Here is a 21,650-nt window from a genome sequence, read left to right on the forward strand (position 1 = left end):
GCCACGCGGGCAGCCTGGGCGATGACAGCAGGGCGGCCAAGTGGCACGTGTTGCCTCCGTAGAAGCTGTGCGTGGTGCCAGAGGGAGGAGGGATGCACAGGAGTATCTCAGGACCCGGCGGGAGATGGGTCCATCAGGCTCGAGCACCAAAGCTGCCGCCAGTTTTCCCATCGTCAGTCCCCAGCAATGTGATCCCAACACAAGCCCTGCAATCCTTTCCTCAAGAAGATGCCCTGCGCCACCTCATCCCGGAGAAATGTGATTTAAACAGCTCAAAAAGTAGAGGAAAAGCCTAATTTTTCAGCTGGGCTTTCAGTTCTCCCATTTTCCGAGCCATCGCTTTCCGCTTTGCCTGTGCCCCCAGCCCGGGGCCGAGGCAGGGTGGACAGGTCTGAAAATGCCTCCCCGGATGAGCCTGCTGCTTTGTGCATGTCTGTGGTTTAGCAAATGATGTCACTTTCTAGATTTGGGCTTTGTCCTGTTTCCAAGACTTTCCAGAACACCACATACACAAGACACTTCTCTTTTATTGGACTTTTTGTTTCTATTTTAGGCTGAAACCGGAATAATTTGAAACGAAAGGACATCCTCACGCTGGAAGCAGCCCAGTGTGTGGCACAGCCCTGAACATGACCACGGAGAGTTTTGCAGAGTTCCTGAATAAGCTCAAGGAAATCCATGAGAAAGAGGTCCAAGGTAAGGAGACATGAGACATCTTATTAAAAACTAGCGGAGGTCCATTTCTTTATCATGCTACCTTGTTCTGTTTGGTTTGAAATAACCCAAAGGGAGGAGGAGCGGGCGTGGATTAGGGAGCTTTGGGAATCAGGGCTCAGCAAGCATCACCCACAGGGACGGATGGGGACGCGTGGTCACAGCCTGGCCCTCAGGGGACCGCACCATCCAATGGCACCTTGGTGTGGTTTATCCATCTTACCCCGGTGGAGAACAAGGTTTACTGAGAAAATCGGTAACTTTTTGGACAATGAGGAGGGGCAGAAGAGAGCGGGTGTTCCTGCATCTGATATCCCTGGAGATATCCCACCTGCAGGAACCACGCTTGCTCCAAGCAGTAACCACGGGGGATTTGGCTCCTTCCCTGCTCCTGCTGCCGTGGTCTGTGATAAAGGCGAAGTGGGAGGTTTGCAGAAGTGACATGCACACCCACTGGCATCTTCTCCGAGCGACGTGGATTAGAGTATATTTGGATACTGAGGGATCAAAGGGAAAGTGGAAAGATGCAATAATCTATAAAACAAGCAGCAGGAGTATGAGGCTGTGTTAAAGAAAATCTTAGAGTCAGGTTAGATAGTTTATTCCTCTAGGGAATAAATTATTCCTCAGGTCATACATTATTAAAATAAGAACCATTAGGTTAAGCAACCAAATGCCAAATCCAATTGTTTTCCTATTAGAATAATTCCCAGTATCAATATTATGAACAAATCAACAGCGCTTTTGGAGGATTCTGGCTTATGAATTCATTCTTCTCTTGTGTAATTTCAAGCAATGTGAGAGTCAGAGGAAACTGTTGAGCAATTTAAACCACATGTTTACATCTACTTTGCATAAAATGAATTTGACAGGATGTAACGTCTGCAGATCCATCAACGAAAACCATTCTTGTTGAGCTGTAAATATCCTCCAAGATGCTTTACAGCCCTGAGAGTTATAAAATACTGCCCACCTGGGAAATGTGTGCTGTAATGAGAAATAAGTAGAAACAAAACTGAAACAGACTTTTTGGGGGTGGGGGGGAAATGCAGACTCATTAAATAATGGAAATAAAAAATGTGCTCACATTTTGTACAACTTTTCCAGCTATATTAAACTGTGATATTGTTTAACACAGGCAATGTGTTATTCTTTCTCGGAAAGAAGGTTTGTAAATTGATGAGGTTTCTGCAAAGCCAGGCACCCTCCTGAAGATCCATTATTGCATTTTGTTTCCAAAGTGCCAGGGAATTGGCAATAAATACCCACCTCTCCATCTCTGTTAATTATTCCAGGTCTGCAAAGCAAGCTGACAGAGCTGACGACGGAGAAGTGCCGGTGAGCAACACCACGTCTGCTCTACCCACGCTGCGGCGGGACAGTGGGGGGAGGAGAGGTTACGCCACTTCATTTTCAGACCTTCTGGGCACTCCTCCGAGGCTGCCTGATTTAGAGAGCACAGTTTGCCTTTCTGGCTCTGCCAAATTTAAACCTTCTGGTGACTTTCCCCACACAGTCCCCAGCACCTGGAGTGATCCCAGCCCACCTCCAATTTACCTTCCCACTGGCGAGTGATGCTCATGCCAGCAGGCACTTGCTCTCTTGGGAAGCAATAAAATGGGATGAAGCAAGCTGCTAATTCCAAGGGTGGGTGTCGCAGGGCAGTCTGGGCTCTAACATATTTTTTTCCCCTCCTGCCACACAAGCAGAAGCAATTCGGCCATACTGGTGTGAGCAGCACGGCAGGCTCAGGGCAGAAATCCATCCCATTGACAGGATGCTGCGGATAAAGGCACAGATTTTGGGGAGAAATCTAATAAACCTCTTTTCTTTATTCTGTTTCTTCAATTAGTGATGCTCAGAGAATTGAAGAGTTGTTTGCTAAAAATCACCAACTAAGGGAACAACAGAAGGTCCTTAAAGAAAATGTAAAGGTGTTAGAAAACAGGTAAGATTTGTTTTTCAATAGGGTGCTGTTCGGTGGCAGTGAGTGCACCCTCCTAGTTTGGGGTTTGCTGTCTTCTCAGAAGCGGGATGTAGCACATGAACCTCTTTTTTGCTCATACTTGGCTGCTGGGACGGCTGGAGGAGCCCGGGCACGTGCAGAGGAGCTTTCCTAAGCTGATGGTGGTGGGACTGGATCTGGGGAGGTGGAAGGGCCGAGGCTGGGCTGCACGGGTGATAATCCCTCTCACCAATTCTGGGTGATGGACTGGGTGCTCACACTTCTCCGTGGGGAGGGCAGGAGCTTATTTTCCCCATGGGAACCATGTGGTAACAAGCTGCCGGCCATGGGTTTTCCTCCAGGCTGCGAGCGGGTCTCTGCGACAGATGCATGGTCACCCAGGAGCTGGCAAAAAAGAAGCAGAATGAGTACGAGACCTCCCATTTTCAGAGCCTGCAGCACATCTTCATCCTCAGTACGTACCGTCACCTGCTGTAAGCTTGGCTTTGGCTGCCTGGGTCTTTGCTCAGTTAATGCCTCTCTCAGATATTTGCACACAAGCTCCCCCAGTGACCAGGCACCCAGGAGGGGTTTGGGGATGGGGAGAAGGGAGGGACCCGATGCGAGTGTGGGGGCCTTGAAAAATCAGATCTGGCCAGGACCGCGGATGGCAGCCCACGTCCCCCGCAAGCAGAGGTAACCGCTCACACAAAGCAGCAGAGCTGGGGGGTTGCAGCCCTCCACACCTCTAGAAAAATGAGAGATGTTCATGCCGAGAACAGCCCCAAGCTGGCCAGACCATGCCAGCTGCCTGGAAAAAAGATGTATTTGGCGCCGCAGAAGCAACATTCTGGCAAAGACAGGAAAGTCACAGCAGCAGCTCAGCACGGGTAAATGGAAATCAAGCAACACGTGTGATGGATATTCTCCCAAGCCTTTGGCAGAGCTCCCAGCACCGCTCAGGCTCGGGGTGTTTTTCCCTGGGGATCTGGCTGGCCCAGGGAGGGTCGTGGGGGTAAAGGAGATAAGGCATTAGGAGGGACGGAGAGGTGCCAGCAGCCCTTGGTTTATCTCCTTTGTTACGCCATTGCTCTCCGAGTGCTGCTTTTGAGCAGGAGCAAGCCAAGGCGGCAGCCCACCCTGCCCGGGAGTCTGCCTGCTCACGCTTGCTGCCTTCTCGCTGCGGTGCCCGGCTGCTGGGTGCTCACAGCTCCCTCTGGCCTTCACCCGATCCCAGTCGAGGCCCCCAGACCTTCCCCTAACACAGCACTCGCTCATCGGAGGCAGCCGTGGTGCTCGCGGGCAGGGTGCCCGCTGTGTCCATCCCACCGTGCTGCAGCCACCACCCCGGCTGGGCTCCGCTCTGCCCCCGAGCTGGATGGGCTTCCAGCAGACCCCAACCCTGACCAAACCTGAGTCGGAAAGTTGCTCCCTTTTATCCCTTAGCCCCCAGTGTGTTTTCAGAGAAGGAAGGAAATTCGGCATCCCTCCAAAACCAGGTGCCATTCCCTCCTCCTCCCCTGTGCACCCCAGCAAGCTGCGAGGAGCATCAGCTCTCTCCTTGCGACACCTGAATCCACGGCACAACTTCTGTCCCTGCAGCTAACGAGACCAGCCGCCTGAGGGAAGAGAACAAAGCTCTCAAGGAAGAACTGAAGAGGCTCCGGAGCCTGGAGTAAGTGCTCTCCTGGGTTTCATTCATTACGAGGAGCGTTGGTAAGGACAGAGACATCCCCGTAGCTGAGCAGGGCTACATCCAGACCCTGGCATCCTCAGGGGTATTTTAGCATCTAATTCTTATGGATTCCTGTAGATGTTAGGCACCAAAACACCCGTAACGGTCTCTAAGTCCTTGTTGACCTTTGCTCACTCCCCTGTTCACCTGCATCCAAGGATTCCGTTTTTGGAGAACAAGGGTGTTCCGCACCTCCCCATGGGGGACTGCTCATGGGAAGCAAAGCCCTGGCCTGCTCACCTTGGCCACGGACCTCGGCCTGGGCTTCCGTGGCTTTTCCATGGCACCAGCTCCCCTCCTGCAGCAGCCAGAGAGGGTCTGCAGGAAGCGGGTTGTGTTTTAGGGGGAAGGAGAGTGACAGCAAGGGACTGAGACGGGGTTAAGAGGGAGAAGCGATCTGCACCAACAGGTTCATATCCCAGCAGGGCGCTGTGCTGAAAGCCAAGTAACCTGCCAGGCTGGCCAATATATACAAATCAGCTCATTCCTCAAGGGTTTAAAGTCCAGAGGAATTAGCAATGAGGGATTAATTTAGAAATGTGTTTTCTTTGGAGCACAGAAGCACCATCTGCTTAAAGAGAAACTCTCACTTTTACTCCCTGATGCTTCCTGAGGCCTGAGGAGTTTCAGAGCTCTAGGTCAGGCTGGGTCTGCTGAGCACCAAGCGCTCCTGCTCTGCTCTGCTCTGCTCTTCCTTGGGCTGCTGGATAGGAAGATTTCCAGCCAAACACCCATGTCTCAGTACCAGGGTCCAGCCAGGACTTCATCCATGACATAGGCGTGGGTCTCCGAGACTCAGTGTCTCCCTCATAGTGACCAAGAGCATCAGCCCCACCAGCTTGATATGGTGAAGGCGCACAGCCGCCACATCTCCACGCTGAATCCACCCCTACATCAGGCTGAAAGCCCAGCCAGGGACATACAGGTTCTCACAGAGCTTTTGCAATAGCCGCAGTTGGGTTTTGGCTTACCCAACGTCATGGCTGCGACATTACCCACGGGCAAGTGGGGAAATCAGACCTTGAGCTGTCGTGCTGGCTCTGTCCCATGCTCCAGACTGCAGCTGAGCTAGCGATAAGCTGCCATGGAAGGAGGTGAGTCTGAGGATCTGGTATATCCACATACATATATGTATAAATACGTATATTTATATATCGGGTTCTATAACTCAGAACTCCCAGAACAGTGGCTCTCAAACTGGTGATTTCCTTCTCCTGCCCCTTCTCATTCATTCATGTCCTTCTCCTTTCAAACAGGGACAGGACAAAGGCCCCAGGAGTCACCTCCAGAGAAAGCAGCTCCACCCCCACCTCCCCCTTGGCTTTACTGTCCCCAGCGAGCAGGAATGCCGGCAGCGAGAAAGCAGCTCACAGAGGAGCAGAAGAAGCCCACCACGACGTGCCAGGCCTCGAGCTGGGAGAAGGTGGGTGCGGCTGGCTCCCACCGCCCTTGAGGGACCCGGGGATGGGAAGAGTGACTGAGCTGTGGTGCAAAGTTGCTCTGGGAAAGGGTCTGGAGAGCAAAGACCAAGCTGTTGGGAGGTCAGATGGACATTGCCATGGCCAGAATAGCTGCTGGGGGGGAAACTGCATGTCAAGGGAGAAACACACTGCTCTGCATTAGAGCAAGGGTGCTTGGGTGCCTTCACTGTAGGACAAGTGCTGTGCAGGTGTGGACCTGCTACCCATTTCATGCAGAGACCATGTCGTTGCCTTGCTGCCACCCACACATGCAATGGAGGGTACATTCATTCAGGTGGTGGCTTGAGCCAGACGGAAATTTTGGCTCAAAATCCTCCATAGGAGGTGGTTGGTGCCAGCCAGCAGCATCCTCGGGAGGCTGCGAGACTCCGGCACGTGGCAGGGCAGGGCAGCCTGCAACAGCTCTGCAGGACCATCGCACTGGCTGGTTGTGTCTTTTTTTGCAGAAAAGCCTGCAGGACAGAGAAGCTCTCCAAGCAGTAGGACTTCCCCAAGCACTGTCCTCCAAGAAGTCAGCCTCGCAGAAATTGTGAGTTGCTGGTGGTAGCCTGATGTCCTCAGGCTTTCTCCCCACTACTGTGGTCACCCAAACTGGATCAAGGGGGGTGGACTAGGATAGAGAATTAATAGGAGGCACTTAGGGGGTAAAATAATTAGCCAGACCTGGGCAGTTTGCCATTGCCAGGGCCAAGGAGGGCACCTACCAAATGCCAGATGCATCCTCTCTGCAGAAATTGCCACTCACTGCAAGCAAAGCATTCGGAATTTGGCACAGGCTCCTGTCCCCGCCGTGAGCGTGCACATCTTTGTTTGCTCCTGTGTTTATCCTCCATAACAACACATCTAGCGCCCTTGAGTCCTCTGCCCATCCTCCGGTTCCTCTCTCAGATGTCTTGCTGGGGAAAGCTCTGAGGAGTGAAAGACCTTGGGAGATTGTGCTGAGCCACATTTCAGTGTAGCTTATCCTGAGTTATAGAGTCAGCTCCCCATTATCTGGGAGAGCAAGAAGCTGGAGCATTGTGAGTGTTGGAAGAGCCTGGAGAACATGTAAACTGTGGGAGCTGTGGGTACTGAGAACAAATACACCGCAGCAGCCCTGCCCAAGAGCATCGCAGGTGTCTCTCTATCTGCAGCGTAATGAATATTGGTATTTGCAGAGAGCCTGGCATTCAGTGGTTGCCATTTTGTGCATTGATGCAAGCCTGCCATGCCTTTAAACACAGAGAGTATGTGTCAGCCGAGGGATGCTGAGTGATACGGTGATATTGGGCACTGGGAGATGAGACTGCAGGACCTGGATACCTGTTCCTGGTCGTGGGAACTCAAGCTCACATACACACCCACATAGATGCTTCTGTTTTGGCACAGGCTTCGCTTACCTGAACTCCCCAGAAAACTTGAAAGAGCAGGTGAAAAGGGGTTTTGGTAAGGCTGCAGGCAGGCTATGAGGATAATTAATAGGGATGGCAGGAAGGGTTGGTGACATCTCCAGGTGGGCAGGGGAAAGTCAAGTCAGAACATGTGGTGAGCCTTTCATGACAGCAGATGGAGGTGATGATGTCCTGGCCTCACAGCCAGGTACTTCACTGGAAATACACCCATCAAATCAGTGCATGCCAGGAGCTTGCATGAATAAAGTCTAGTGGCCTGGCTAGGGGTCAGGGAATTTGCAGGGTCTTATCTTTGTTAAGCCACTGATTCATGGCTTGGCTTGACTTGAGAGGAGGCACGAGACCTCTTGGGCTGCAAATCAGTGCAGCCAGAAAATGGAGAGTACTGTAGATCCCGCTAGAAAACATAAAGGGGAAATTTCCTGGGGAAACCAATAAACATACAGTTGAGCTGTTGACCAGAATTGTATCAGAGCACTTAGGAGCTGTCTGTTTTGTTCATGCTGGTGAAGAGCTGCGTCTCTGCTCGGCGGGGCTCCCCTTAGCCCCGCGCTGCCCGGGGTGCACAGCCGAATGGCTCACCTGGACTCTCTCCCCTCTGCTTCAGGCATCTCAGAGGATCGCCAACCAGCTGCATGGAACCATTGCCCTGGTGAGACCCGGCTCCAGACCCTGCCTCCTGGAAAAAAGTCCTTCGGGGGCAGCAGTGTCCCCTCCGGCAAGGAAGACTCCTCTCCCGCCGGAGCGCGAGCACAGCCCCAGCCTTGAGGCGTGAGTTACCTGCTCGTGGGTTGTGGCGTGGGCCTGATCCATGGCCCGTTGCAGCTGTCCCACCGGCCAGACTGCGATGAGATGGCCAGTATTCGCTGTATCTACCAACCTTCTTCTCCAGACTTCTCCCACAGCCTTGGGGAGGGGGGTCTCCCAATTTACACCAGCAAAAAATTGACTGGAATCCAGCCCGACGAGATCAGCCTCTTGTTACTCCAGCTTCGTCAGACAGACCCGTAAAGCAAAGCGGGTGTCCCCACCTCCAGCCGGGAGGAGAAGGACTTGCCTCACGGGACGGGACGCAGCAATCCCTGCTCCTCCTTATCTATTCTAATGGGCTTTTCTGCAGGGCTCAGCACTTCCCCGGGCTTATCCTCCCCATTGATTTCAGAAGTGCAGAGGGCTGAGCAAAGCCAGTGAGTTCACCTGTAGAGACGGCGAGTTTCCCAGAGTGGGAGTAGCTCTGTCGAGCATTCCCAGGAAAAGCTTGCACACACAGAAGCTGCCAAATAACCAGGGATAGCAGAGACTCGGTTGCAGGGCAGGTTCATGCACCATACCGACCTTCTTAGCATGGCTATAAAAATCTCCCATTGAGTGGTATTAGGGGAGGGTGGGCTGTTCCTCTGTTCTGGAGGTCTTCAGGCCCACCAAGGCACTAGGAAAGCCCAATGGGGGATAGTTAGGATGCTTCTGGCTGTAAGGCGTGGTTTGACAAGTGACTTCTCAGCAGCAGTGCTGACGTGAGCCGTCGCTGCTTCCCCCCACTCGCTCAAACCCCTGCCTGGAGCTGCCGTGGCCTAGGGACAGGGGAGCACTGTTGGATGGTGGGGTGGTGATGGCTTCCTGCAGTGTGCGCAGCGTGGAGACCTGCTGCCGGCTGCCTGACGCCCACGGCCACCAGGACCCTCCTCCCCAGCCCCGCACCCGAAGGCAAGTGTAATGCACGGGCCAAGAGCTGCAACAGGCAACAGGGCACAGAAAGAGCAGGAGAGACCACACACATCACTGGCAGGAGCTGGGAAATCACATGAAAATTCTCTAATTAATGTGATTATTTTTTTTCTGCTTCTTTTAGTTATTTAACAGCAAGCAAACTGGACTCCCCCAAGGTTGCTCCATCCTACGAAAACCTAAAACTGACCGCCCGGAGAGAGCAGCTCTGCCTCCTCCACAAGCACCTCTCCCTGCACCAGCTGGGGCTGGCGAGCAACTGCGCCTCGGCTGACCGGGACGGAGGCAGCTTCTCCAGCCATTTGCTCAGGGCCAAAGACGCTGATGGCAGGACACGGTCGCGCGATGGCTGGGAAGATCGCGCGGCCTTGCTGAAGCTCCCTGCCGCCATGGTGTACGTGAGAGATCAGCACCTGGAGGAGAAGCTGCACCTCCTCAAGCACAGGGAGCGGCTGCAGCATCTCCTCATGCAGCAGTGCCAGCCCGGCCAGCGGGCAGATGGAGACCCAAAGCTCATGCCCGAGGAGCGGCCCCTCTCCCCATGGCCGAGCATCATACCAGGATGCAAGGAGGAAAGGTCCTTCCTGGAGGATGCTGCAGATGGGAAGGGAGAGAAGGAGCTTTGGCTGAGCCGGGACAGCTCTGGGCTCCGAGAAAAGGCAAAGGCGGCAAGGGACGATGGTGCAGACGCACCACTGGATCTGTCAGACTCCAGCCGTGGCAGGGAAACAGGCTGGCACAGCCACCGGGAGCCACGGGGGCCCAGCAGCCCACGGCCAAGCCCCGGGGAGAGCCCCACTGTGCCGGCAGCCCGCAGCCCCTGCGGGAGACACGGGGCAGAGCGGGATGACTTGCGCTTCCCCTACTGCTGGCCCAATGCCACCCAGGCACTGCCTGGTGCTGTCAAGGAGGAGGAGGAAGAGGAGGAGGAGGAGGAAGCGGCTGTGGTGAGTACAGCTCATGTTGGCATCAGCCGTGGCCCCTTCCCCTCCCCAGGGTGTCCGGCACTGGTGCTGGCGCGTTTATGACCACCATTAATGTCCCGTGGGAGGATGGCTTTGCTGCATGTGAAGCCAACGGGGACATATTTGCACATGGCAAAGCCACAGCCACTCAGCCCTGGCTCTCGTTCCCCACCTCCCCTCCCCTCCGGTGCCCGCAGGGTTTCCGTCCAGTTCCAAGGACAGGCAGCCCCCGTGCCCCGTCCCGCAGGTCGGTGCAGGAGGCACGCTGGGCTCCCCTGCAACACACCAGCAGTGCGTAGAAACGCCCCTGCAATGCTCGTCCCCACGGGTGTCACAGTCATGGCGCAGGGGCTGGGGACAGCCCTTTCCTCCTGCCTGGCGAAGGCAGCATTTGTGCTCCCTGTATCCTACAGCTCGCGCTCTCACGGGCACATCCGACAAACAACTCCACGCCAAGAGACCCAGAGGCCCTTCCAGAGACCGGGGTGAGACTGGCTGTCACTGCACAGAAGGGAGAAGCAGGTAAAAAGCCCCAGGCAAACGTGACATTTGAGAAGGCAAGAGCAAAAGGTGCATTTTGGTATCTTACAGCCGGGAGCTCTCTGTGCTGGGCTCTGCACGCACCTTCAATCCCTGCCGACTGAAGCAGGACCTAACCAGCATGGGACACCCTTCCAGGGACCCAGGTGCTCCTGGCTCCCTGCTCTTTTGGGCCATCAGGGGAACTTTGGGTTTCACATTTCCATCCTTGAGGGCTCAATTTTCAACCCTAGGGATGCCCAAAATTCAGGTTCAGTATCTATAGGGAGAAAATAACCCCGGCTGTTCTGGAGAAGAGCCCAGTATTTCTGCCCAGCACAGACCAGGAGTCACCCGTGGGTGCCCTTGCACACCCTGCAGAGCACCCTGCGCCCTGCACTCAGCTGCTGGGTGGCAAGGAGTTCTCCAGAAGCTAAAGAGGTCAGTTTAGCACCAACCCATTGGCAAAACCCGCTCCACGGTGAGCTACGACCAGACAACATTGCTGCTCCAGCATTACCCGCCCCTCTCAGGGAAGCAGGAGCTCAGAAGTCACCCCAGCAGAGATGGGGAAAATGCAAGAGGTTTGCAAGACTAGCACTGGAAAAATCATCCCTGTCTGTGCCCCCCTGCCCCAAAGCGTGCCCTGTGCTGGCACAGCACATAGGACTGAGCACAGAGCGAGGGATGCTGGTACCCGCAGCAGGTAGGACAGGATGCTCTCCCGCCTTTCCCTGCTCCATCCCCAGTAAGAGCCCTTTCCATTCCCAAAACCAGCAGTGCCCTTAGTATGGGGACACACAGTGTTTTATCCCTGCCTGACCGCCACGGGATGTGGGTGCCAGGCTTGCCCGGCGGGTGGGAGGCAGCAGCCATGGGGAGCGGAGCAGGAAGCACGTCTGCCGAGAGCTGCTCGGTACCAGCCTTACTGGCTCGGCCAGAAAGTTGAGCTCACCTGGATTAGTTGGTCTGGGCGTGTCGGAGCGGTTTGGGAACACTCTCTGGAGCAGGATTTTGCACAGTGGGGAAAAAAAAAATAAAAAATGGAGTCCTCTGTGATTTACATGCTAAGGAGATACCATCATAGCAGAAGAATTTCAGCTGATTACATTCTGGGTGTGGGAATACAGGACTTTCTTCAGTTCTCACCTTAAGGTTGACACAAAGCCCAGGAAAAAATACAAATACTTCTGCACTTTCTAGTGAGCCTTAACCCACGGAAGGATAAAGTGAGGACGGGATCAGACTACAGGGGCTCTAGGAGTGCCTGAACGCAGCACCGTCTGCTCTCCCACCTGGGCAGGGGCAGCAAGGGAGGCTGCCCCGCCGACAGTCCCACCCCAGCTGGACCTGGGTGTCAGGACCAAGAAGTATTGAGGTCCTGGAATGCCCCTGCCCCTCGGAAGAGGGCACAGCTCCGTCCCCAGCCCTTTCTGCCCCTCCACGGCCAGCACCGGCGTGCCGCTGTGGGTGCAGACAGGGTGATGCCACCGCCAGCAAGGCTCAGTCCCTGGCCCGGGCAGCTTCGCTCTGTGCAAAGGTCGGGTGCGTGTCTGGTGCGTGCAGGTACGTGTCCGGGGTTGTGTAGCCTCGGGGCCTGTGTGCAGCAAAATCCTTTTGCTGGGCAGGGAAGCAGCTCCCCCGCCTTTCCTTCCTCTGCTCCTCGGCACACGTTCCGTGCTGAGAGCCACCGACCGGCACCGGCAGCAAACTTGAGGATTGTCCGGTTTGGCCTCTTTCCCCACAAATGTTTCTCCCCACCTGGGCCTCAAACGGGAAGGTGGAGTCTGGGGTTTTAAATACCCCTCAGCTTCCCGACCTGCATGTGGCCATAGACTTCAGGGCAGCGCTTGCGACCTTAGGGTAGCAAAGTCCTACGGATACAGTTTTATTAGGAGCTGGTTCCCCAACAGAGTCCTGTTGGATCTCCCATAAACATTCATTTCAAGCCACATAGCTCACAGTGTCTCTGCTTTGCAACACAGTTTATTGCTGAATCTGTTTTCTGCCTCAATGGCTCTCAGAGCCTGGGCTGGTGGCTCTGCATCTGCTCATGAGCTTGCCGGGCCCCCCATCAGCCAAAAAACCCTTCCTTTTGTGTTTCCTTAGACGACGATGATGCTGAGTCTGGGAAGCTGGAATCCGATGAGCCAGACACGACGGACAGCGAGGTTTGTTTGCTCTCCTCAGCCCATTAGCTTAGGCTGTCAGGTCCAAGAGGCGTAAGATGGGCTGTCTCCACCCCAGCTCACTCCAGAAGGTGATGCCTCTTCCTCCACGAGGTGCCAAGCCCCATTCCCACACTGTTACCCAACTTGTTGCTGAGGGATAGAGATATGACTTTTTCCAGCTAGTCAAGAGGGTTTATGAACAACAGCATTTGTCACCACTCCATAGCAATGGTCACAAAGATCCCCGGCAATGCAGCTGGGCCATCAGCTCCCTGGGAAAGCCAGGGTAGTTTGTAGACTGACTGTTCTTCTCATTGGTGTAGGTGGCTGCCCCATATGAAGATGATATCCTACAAGAAGCCCAGGCTGATGGGAAATATTTTTGCACCAAAGACAAAGCTCATGAGCTGCAGAAGAAGAGAAAAAGAGGACAGGATCCCTGGACAAAAGGTAGGGAGGAGGAGTTCCTCATGGCATCAGCTCAGGGCTACAACTTCTGCTGCTTCCCAAGGGGCTCCTGTGAGAAACGCCCGAGGGCACCGGCCGCCTTCCCTGCAGTGCAGAGGAGGGTGCTCCTCCGCCGAGTGCATGCCACGCTGCAAACAAATATTTGCCCAAGGTGATACAGCGGAGTCTTTCGTTTCCCTGCGATAAGATACGCTGCGCCATGTTTTGGCAAGGGTTGTGTCTCCAGCCAGAGGAGCCCCTGCTAATGGTTAGCCAGGGGAGCCTGGGCAGGGTGGCCAGGAGAGCACTCCCCAGCACCTAAGCTAACAGAGCTAAGTCCCTCGTGTTTGCTTGGCCGGTCAGGGAGGTGGCGATTGCAGAAGGCCAAATTCCCAGGGGTGAGTTATTGACATTCAGAGAAAGGTTTCTGCCAACTCTGTTGATCTTCCAGTGCAGCTGCGGAGGTTTTCCCTGCTGACAGAGGAATGTGTTGCACCTGTGTTTCCTACAGGTGAATAAGCAGAAAACTGCTCCTGATAAGGGCGAGGATAAGACAGTATGCCTGTCAAGTCTTAAAAAGTGCTCTGTCAGAAGTACCCCACTACTATAACCTCCTTTGTACCATCGGTAAAGACAGGGACACGTCGAGCCAATTATAAATGGAGAGCGGGCTGTCGCTCGGGCATGAAGGGAGCTTGTTCAACAGGCAGGCGCTGCCCCTTGCTCTGCGCCTGGCCTTCGGAGGAGCCTGCTCGCTCGGGGGACACCACCGCAGCTGAGTGAGAAGAGGATTTGCTCTACAAAACCAGCTGCTCGGAGCAATGGGGAGGAAGCTGCCCTGTGCTCCCCAGGGCACCATCCGACCCTCTGGGACTGGATGGGGATGTCCCGAGTGAGGGCTGGATGCAGTTGTGGCGGGAGGGGAGGGATGGAGAGGCATAAAACCTCTCTCAGCATGTGGCATGTGCCTTGTCCCACACTGGAAGGGGGAGAAATCCAAGCAACGCATCCCGCTGGTCTGGGTACCCTTTCAGGTACACTCTTGCACCAGGTTGGTTCTCCGCCCATTTCTGCTTCACATAACGTTTCTGTTTCCAGCATCACAACAGCCTCCCCCAGGTACCCATGCATCTCACGTGTGAGAGGGTTTTCTCTTCATCTTTCCTTTGCTGAGCTTTGCTTCCTCCTGCGCTGTCCCTGTTTTGGGATGAGGCCACGCTGACCTCATACATGTAAATCCGTTGCTCTGTGGTTAACTCCTGAGGTCATCTTGCTGTTTACAGGAGCTAAGAAGTCAATGAGAGGAAGAAAGAAAGTCAAAGTGGAGCAGTGCTCAGCGGGGATCACGAAGGAACCAGAGAACTGCTCCGCTTCCCACAACGATACCTCCGAGGAGAGCTAACAGCAGGGCAGGATGAGAAGCGACACAGACGCTGCAGACCAAAGGAGAGGGCTTGGAGACCTCAGCATCCCACCCAGGCTGGGAGAGCAACTCCTCCTGCCGTGCTGGGCCAGGCTGTGGGGTATTCATAAGGACTCAGTAATGACTGCAGCACCCTGAAAATCCTCACTCGGTGCCCTGGGAGAGGCTAGGCAAGGAAGAGCCATGCAGGTGATACCTGGAGCAGCCATGTCACTGCTGGTGGAGCAGCACATTCGGTGACCCCCAGCCCTGCGCCGGAGCGGACCCTCAGACTGGTGCTAGGAAGAGGAGATGCTCTCTTTGCAGCACTCACCCTGGATCAGGACCACGTTCTTCCCTGGGATTTCATGCAAGGAGAACAGACTACCCAGACCCTGCTCGCCATGTACGATGTCCCGGTGGTTGGCCGAAGGGTGGTGACCAAGCTGAACACCGCAGGGCCCCATGCACAAACCTGTATTGATTAAATCCCTACCCAGGTTTCATACATGTGTGGATCCTGTTTGACCTGGAGAAAGCCCATGGTTTTCTTTTCTAGTTAAGTGAGGAGCAAGCACATGTGCGGGCAGGTGGGACATGTCCCTGGAGAGGGCAGGGAGAAGAGGATGGGAAGGGAGGGCTCGTCTGCTCCCTCTCCCCAAGGTGTCTGCACGCCTGGAAAAGGCCGGTGTGTGAGACCTGGCTGTGGCTCACAGCAGAGCACCAGCTCAGCAGTTCACACTGACCTTGGCAGGATTGCTGGAAGCTTGTTTTCACGTGGATAAACTGTTCTTAAACAATTTTTTCTGATGTGTTAAGCAGGGGCAAGTTCTCCTTCAGCATCAAGTGACAGGGCTCTCTAGCCGGGGATGGGATGAGAAGGGCTGCAGTGAGCATCCCTGCAGCCACGACATCGCACCAGGAGCCCGGCTGGGTTGTTCCTAGCATGTGTGCGGAGAACACGGCCAAAACAGAGGGAGACCAGAGAAGAAGTCCCAGAGATGGGACCTGCCCTGCCTGGTGCACCACCATTTCCTTTCCGCACACCCCACAGCGCGTTCCCACCTCCCCAGAGCAAGCAGGCAGCAAAAAAACCACCCCCAAAAGCCCCAGCTGCAAGGAAGCTGGGCTTAGCCTTGCCAAGGACAGCGGCAGGGCTCGGGGGATGTCAGCCCCGCACCCAGCCGGGGAGGAGGATGATTTTTCCGAGGGAGACGGGCTCAGCCACGCGGGAGCGGTTGCGGGTGGTGGGTCCAGCCCCCAGGGGGGCACCGCAGGGTCTGCCCCGGGCTGGGCGGCTGATGGCTGTGGAGCCGGGGAGGGGGGACCAGAGGGGCCCTGCCAGCTCCGGCACCAGGGAAGGAGCAGGGAGGGTGCGGGGGTGTCCAGGGAAGGCGGAGGGGGGTCCCCCCACAGTGGCGGTTGCTGCCAGAATATTTCAGAGCAGCTAAACTTCCCAAGCTGAATAATTATTTAGACGGCTCTCATCTTCCTCCCATCTCCACAGTCTTGCAGAGCTCGTTGGATGCCACGGGGTATCTTCACTAGCAGCAGGCTGGCAGTGGAAGCACGGCCTCCAAATAACCTCGGCAGAGCAGCGGGGCAGGACGCGGTGTTACACCTTGTGCAGAGTATGTGGGTTAACGACGTGGGTTAACGTGCTCCTATCTTCACCGTGTCCCCGGTGGACTGCATCCCTCTGCCAGAGATCATGTCCCTTGCTGATGGGTTTTTCCTCCTCGCATTCAATCACATCTCTCAGCAGCTTCTGATTAACATCAGGGCAGACCTCGAAAAACAGAGCGAGGGTTGACCGGTTGGAGTGGCAGCAGGACTCGGTATCTCACTTGCACTGCTGTGGCAACCGCTTCCCCCCGAAAAAAAACACGCAGTAGAGGCTGCGCTCGGCAGGAGAAGCTCCTTCGGGCTCAACCCTTTAGTCGTGCTCTGCGCCGCGGAGCAAAGTCCCAGCTTGTGAGTTATCCACTGGCAGTGGATATTCTGGGAATCAGTGTCCTGGAGGTCTGTGCTCAGAAATGCTTGAGAGGTCCAGGTTATAAAGTGGGAATGGGCCTAACAGAGAAAGCAGCACCTCCATCCCCAGCACCAGCTGCACGGGTGATGCCCCACGTCTGGGGGAAGCAGAGGGAGGCGGGTGGGCAGCGCAGGAGGGAGCCCGGGGCTCTCGTGGCACAACCCCCCGATAGGCAGACCCCGACTTACACAGCACCTTCTCCTGGGGACCAGCTCAGCCCAGGTAACGTCCATCTCTCGTTTTGTGTGCTGTGATGTGGACACAGCGCACAAGAGGTGGCACAAGGAGGGGACAGGCAGGTGGGGGGTGCAGGGTTGCAGGGCTGATTCATCCCAGCTCAAAGCGTTCATCGGATCACGGCTGTGGAAAGTGGATCAGAGCCACAACGGATGCCTTCCCCTTTCAGTCCCAGGCCGCCAGCACTGCATCTGTCCCTTGCTCGGACTCACTTGCAGGTGGCAGCAATACCCAGAGCAGCACTGAACACATGTGGTGAACTGGATAAATCTGTCTTTCAAAAATACTCCATCCAGAAAAAAAAAAAAAGAAGTGGAAATGTAATCCTGTAAAGAGGCCCCTCAGACTGCGGGGAGGCAGCCTGGGACTGGGAGAACTGAAGGAGGGAGGGAACTTTTATGCGAATATAAAATAATCCCCTCCCTATGACGAACCCTTGATAAGCAAAATGTGCAGAAGTCCTGCCAAAAATAATGAACTCCTCAATTTCTTTTTTTTCTACAAAAAGATTTTTTTTTCTCCCATTGCACAAGACCACAACAGATTTCACCTTCGTTTGTTGGACTTTTCTTTTCTTTTCTTTTTCTCCTTGCCTTTTTCCAACAGCATTTTCAGCTGATACCCCGTATCTCTGTGCAGGATGTGTTTGAGGGGCTGGCAGGGACACAGATTTCATAGTTAGGGCAATCCCATAACTATAAAACCAAAAAATAGTATTGCCAGCTCTGAGCAAAGTGCTCCTCCAAGCAAGTTGGTGAAGTGAAATAAACTTTAAATGCTGCACTTCATCCAGCCCTGGAAACTCAGCTCCTACCCAGCCCCTGGCTTGCTGTTACCCCACCACCACATTGCAGAAAGACAGATAATTGCTGAAGTCCATTAATTCTTGTAATTATGCCTGTCAGTCTCTTGTTCAAGTTGTTCTTGACAGATAAATGCACGTATTGATTTGGTGATATGCAGGCAGCCTCAGCCTTGAACTATTCTGCTGTAAGGGAGAAATCTGAGACCTGCAAGGAACCCTGGAGCTTCCCAGAGGTTTTCTGTATGCAGGTTCAGTTCTGCACAAGGTAACGTGTTTGCAAGAACACACTGGGCCGTGTTCAGCCCGACAGGCTGATCCTGCCTTCCCCGAGAGCACGGCAGACGTTTAATAACTTCACTGGAGTTTGGCTAATGACTCTGAGGGGCATATGTGTACCAGACCCAGCGATCTATGATTTTTGCAGAGTTAAGCCACTTTTGTTGCCACATTTCCATTCAGCACAAGGACTGCTTTACACAACAATCTCCAAAAAGCCGCTGAAATTACCCTTAGAGTTACAACGCACAGAGCAATAAAGCAGAAGAGAAGCTGTCCCATGATGAGATCGGTCCTTCTGGGAGACTGGCAGCTCAGGTTTGTTTTGTTCAGACAAATTATAGCTCTGATGTCATCAGTGACGTGATGTAGGTAGGACACCTGGGCCGGTGAACTGGTTTCCCAAAGGAACGGGTTCAGAGCACAGCTTGGATTTGCTCAGGTCAGGGGCTGGATTTGAAATTGCACACAAATCTGAAAGAGCAACAGTGTAAGCATTTCTGTTCACTTTTAGTCCACCCAAAATAGCAATGACTGGTTCCCTTATTGCCCGTCATGCAAAACAATTCCAATAACAGACCACTGCAACGCTTTTGCTTCCTGATCCTTAAACATCTGCACATGCTGAATCGCTCTCACAGCACAGATCGCTGCTCTCAGCTTGCAGACCCCCCCGTCCTCCCTGTGCATCAGCCTCCCACAAAACTCAGCAGTAAACTGACATTTTCAGCTACTCTCTAGACGTGACCTGTAAAATTTCATAAGAAAGAAGTTTGTGCAAGTCTAGCCGTGAGTATAAATCTCCATCTTGGGAAAAAAAAAAAATTGCCACCACACAAAGGTTCCTCTCTTGCACATGTAACGGAGACGGTGCTGTGCAGGAAAGCAGGAAGTCCAAGCAGCTCAAAGCAAAAGGGAACTGTGCTGGGGACACAGCTGGCTGCAATGCAAGAACCAAAAGCACCAAAAACAGAGAAATGCATATCAGATTCTTCCCCCTTACAAACTTCTGCGGTGGTATTGCCTCTACGGCAATAGATATTTTGAAGGTGGTTTAATTCATGCCCTTTTCATGAAACTGAGCACCACCTTCTCTGTAGTGAAATCCTTTTAACCGAGATCTGATCAGTAAGTAATGCCCATTTATAGTGGTGGCTTTGGAAACACAGCTTCCCTTTTCAGTTCACCATAGGAAAACTCATTCCAGGCATTACTGCAGTCTTGCTTAAGTCCCGTTTTGGGGATTTAAGTGGGCTGGGCATTTTGTGTAGGTCCTTCCCAAGGTCAGATGCACCCTGCACGTGTGAAAAAGGCAGCACGCACCCAGGCAGCCTCACGTGCAGCAATGCGGTGCACAGCCGGGGGCTCGGAGGGGACAGGGACAACTCGGGTGTTCAGAACAGAGCACAAGTGCAAGGCTTTACACTTTTGAAAGGAGGCTGTGAAGTCGTGGATAGGTTTAGCAAGTCCAGCATGCAGTGGTGGTTCTTGGAAGGGAGAGATTTGGGGAGTTCCTTTGCTCCTTTATTTCAAACAAAGTTTATTGTCGAGATTTTTGAGCCAAAGTGCATGTTCCTCCCGCATCCCTTGGGCATCACGGCTTTCTGCTCTTCTTTCTCTGGCAGGGCTGTGCTGCACACCCTGCTCTTACCAAACTCACTGCTAAATGTGCTGACCTCCAGTGGGACCTCTCCAGAAAACACATTTTACAAGATACTCCCATGAAATTTATTGATCTATTAATAACAGCATTTAGTGCGGTGCCACGTGGTTCAGGGGAGAGGGTTTGATTCATTCATTCACAAATCCTCACATAAACACCACATACATTTTTCATGATGCGAGCGTGCGGCTCTCCCGAGTGCAGAGCTATATGATTAAATCAATCAGGTCTGTGTTTTTTCAATACTTCGTGTCACGCAGGAGAGCCTGAGTCATTTTCCAAGGCACACAGTTATCAGCACAGAGGTCTGTTGGCAACGTTTGTCTCCTGGGGCTCAACGTGGTATTTTGCTGTAACTGGAAATCTGCAGCGAGAGCAAAGGATTGCATCACCCGCCGCGGGTGAGCACTTGGGAACCCAGGAACCCAGGGGCCACGGCCACTCCGCTCCAGCAGTGTTCGAGAGAATCCAGGACTCCCAACTGGAACCAACTGGAGGCAGATTAAAACCATTGCAGGTCGCTTGGCTAATGTACTGGTGGGGCCAACAGCTTGAGTCAAACCCGGCTCGCAGGTCTGGGATGCAGGAGGAGAGCCAAGGGAGATGGATGTGCCAGCGGAGCGCAGGAGTGGTCCAACATGTGAGTGTCATTAGGAAGGGTTTCATAATTTCCTACATACATAACACATGTAGGGAATGGTACCTCCCGGCATTTTCTGACACATGCTAAATAGGAGGGGGAGGATGTGCTCCGGAGAATGCATAGTCCCAAAAATGCAGTGGCTGGTCTTTAGATGGATGTGGTGAGTGTGAAGCTTAGCTCCAAAGAGTGCTGGTCCCCTTAGGTGTGCTGATTTAAGGAGAGGATTTAACAGGGGTCAGCTGTGATAGGATCCTTCGGACAAGCACCTTGGATTAGAGCCTGTTCAGGAGAGAGGGGGCGGTAAGCTCTGGACGCACGTTGTACGTACTCATCATCCTCCCAGGCTTCCAGAGGCCACCCTGGTCCCCTGTGAGGCCTCTTGGATCCCCATCCACACCCTGCTTAGGCTGGAAAAATGTGTACAGGAATTTCTGGTGCCTTATCTTAATAGTAGCAGTTCCTCCAACTGGAAGGCTGTTCTTCTGGTTCCCAGCCTAAATATATTCATGACCTGTTTATCTTTGCTTGATTTCGGGCCATGATTTTGCAAAAAATATAACACCCAGCCCACGTATGTACTTTAAAATGCTGTCTCATATCAGATGCTTAGACCAAATCCTGCAGTTCTTGCATGTAGAAAAATCCCGGTGACTTTGGTGACTCTATTCCTCACATAATATTGGAAAAAGGGCTTGCAGGCTTGGCCCCCTCCAGACCAGCTCCTTATTCCAGCAGCCCCTGACTGCTCAGACACGTATCCACACAGCCCAGGGCTTCCTTTAAGGTAGAGCAGGAGCTCCAGGAGCAAAATGAGCATGAGTTGAGTATAGGAGATTCAGACTAATGCTTTACATTTGTGCAATAACGCTGTTGTAAATGCAAAACTATCTGCCTTCCCCTTTGTCCAGGGGTTTTGCAGGGGTTACGACTGGAGCGTGCTTCAGCCCCGAACTTGAAGCGCAGCAGCACTGTGATGAGTCCAACCTTTCTCCAAAACAGCATCCCCGTGTATGAATTAGGAACATGTCCAGTCAAAACGGAGCTGGGGCTCCCTCCGTCCCCCTGCTGCGGCGATTCCCTCGTTGCAGGAAACAGGGAGAAAAGGTTGCTCAGGGTTGTGCCCAGTCGCTGCCATTTGTGGAAATGATACTGATGTGCCACCCATCTGTTTTAGCGGCAGATTCCTTGAAACACAGCAACATGCCCACTGTACTCACACACTGTGAGCTAGTTCGCTTGTCAGACGTAGATGAAAGCTCCCCAGCATTAACAGCAGCAACATTCAAACCGCTAAATTCAGCTTTGAAGTCAGCAACCCACTAAGCTATGGAGGCTGGCTTCTTTCTGCTTCATCCTGTGCTGATTCAGTGGGACGATTTACATCCTACAGCTGTTTTTACAAGGAAAGAATGAAAAAAAAAAACATTTAGTTTTTAAAATCCAGTCTTGGGTTCTAGAGAATTGTTTGCAGCAAGCCTAGCTAGGTTTCCACACCC

The 21,650-nt window shown here is 53.5% G+C and overlaps 1 protein-coding gene across 1 annotated transcript; it reads left to right on the forward strand.

The window, feature by feature from the left end:
- Window positions 1–570: 570 nt before the first annotated feature.
- On the forward strand, window positions 571–14,986 carry RBBP8NL (RBBP8 N-terminal like). Its single transcript, XM_072879105.1, has 13 exons — window positions 571–696; window positions 2,010–2,052; window positions 2,567–2,662; window positions 3,022–3,134; window positions 4,262–4,334; window positions 5,651–5,817; window positions 6,322–6,404; window positions 7,874–8,037; window positions 9,116–9,938; window positions 10,370–10,478; window positions 12,585–12,646; window positions 12,970–13,096; window positions 14,377–14,986. The coding sequence occupies exons 1-13, from the start codon at window positions 630–632 to the stop codon at window positions 14,493–14,495; spliced, it is 2,046 nt and encodes a 681-aa protein (XP_072735206.1). The 5' UTR covers window positions 571–629; the 3' UTR covers window positions 14,496–14,986.
- Window positions 14,987–21,650: the final 6,664 nt, after the last annotated feature.

Source organism: Ciconia boyciana, chromosome 14, assembly GCF_034638445.1.
Source record: "Ciconia boyciana chromosome 14, ASM3463844v1, whole genome shotgun sequence".
Taxonomy (NCBI): Eukaryota; Metazoa; Chordata; class Aves; order Ciconiiformes; family Ciconiidae; genus Ciconia; species Ciconia boyciana.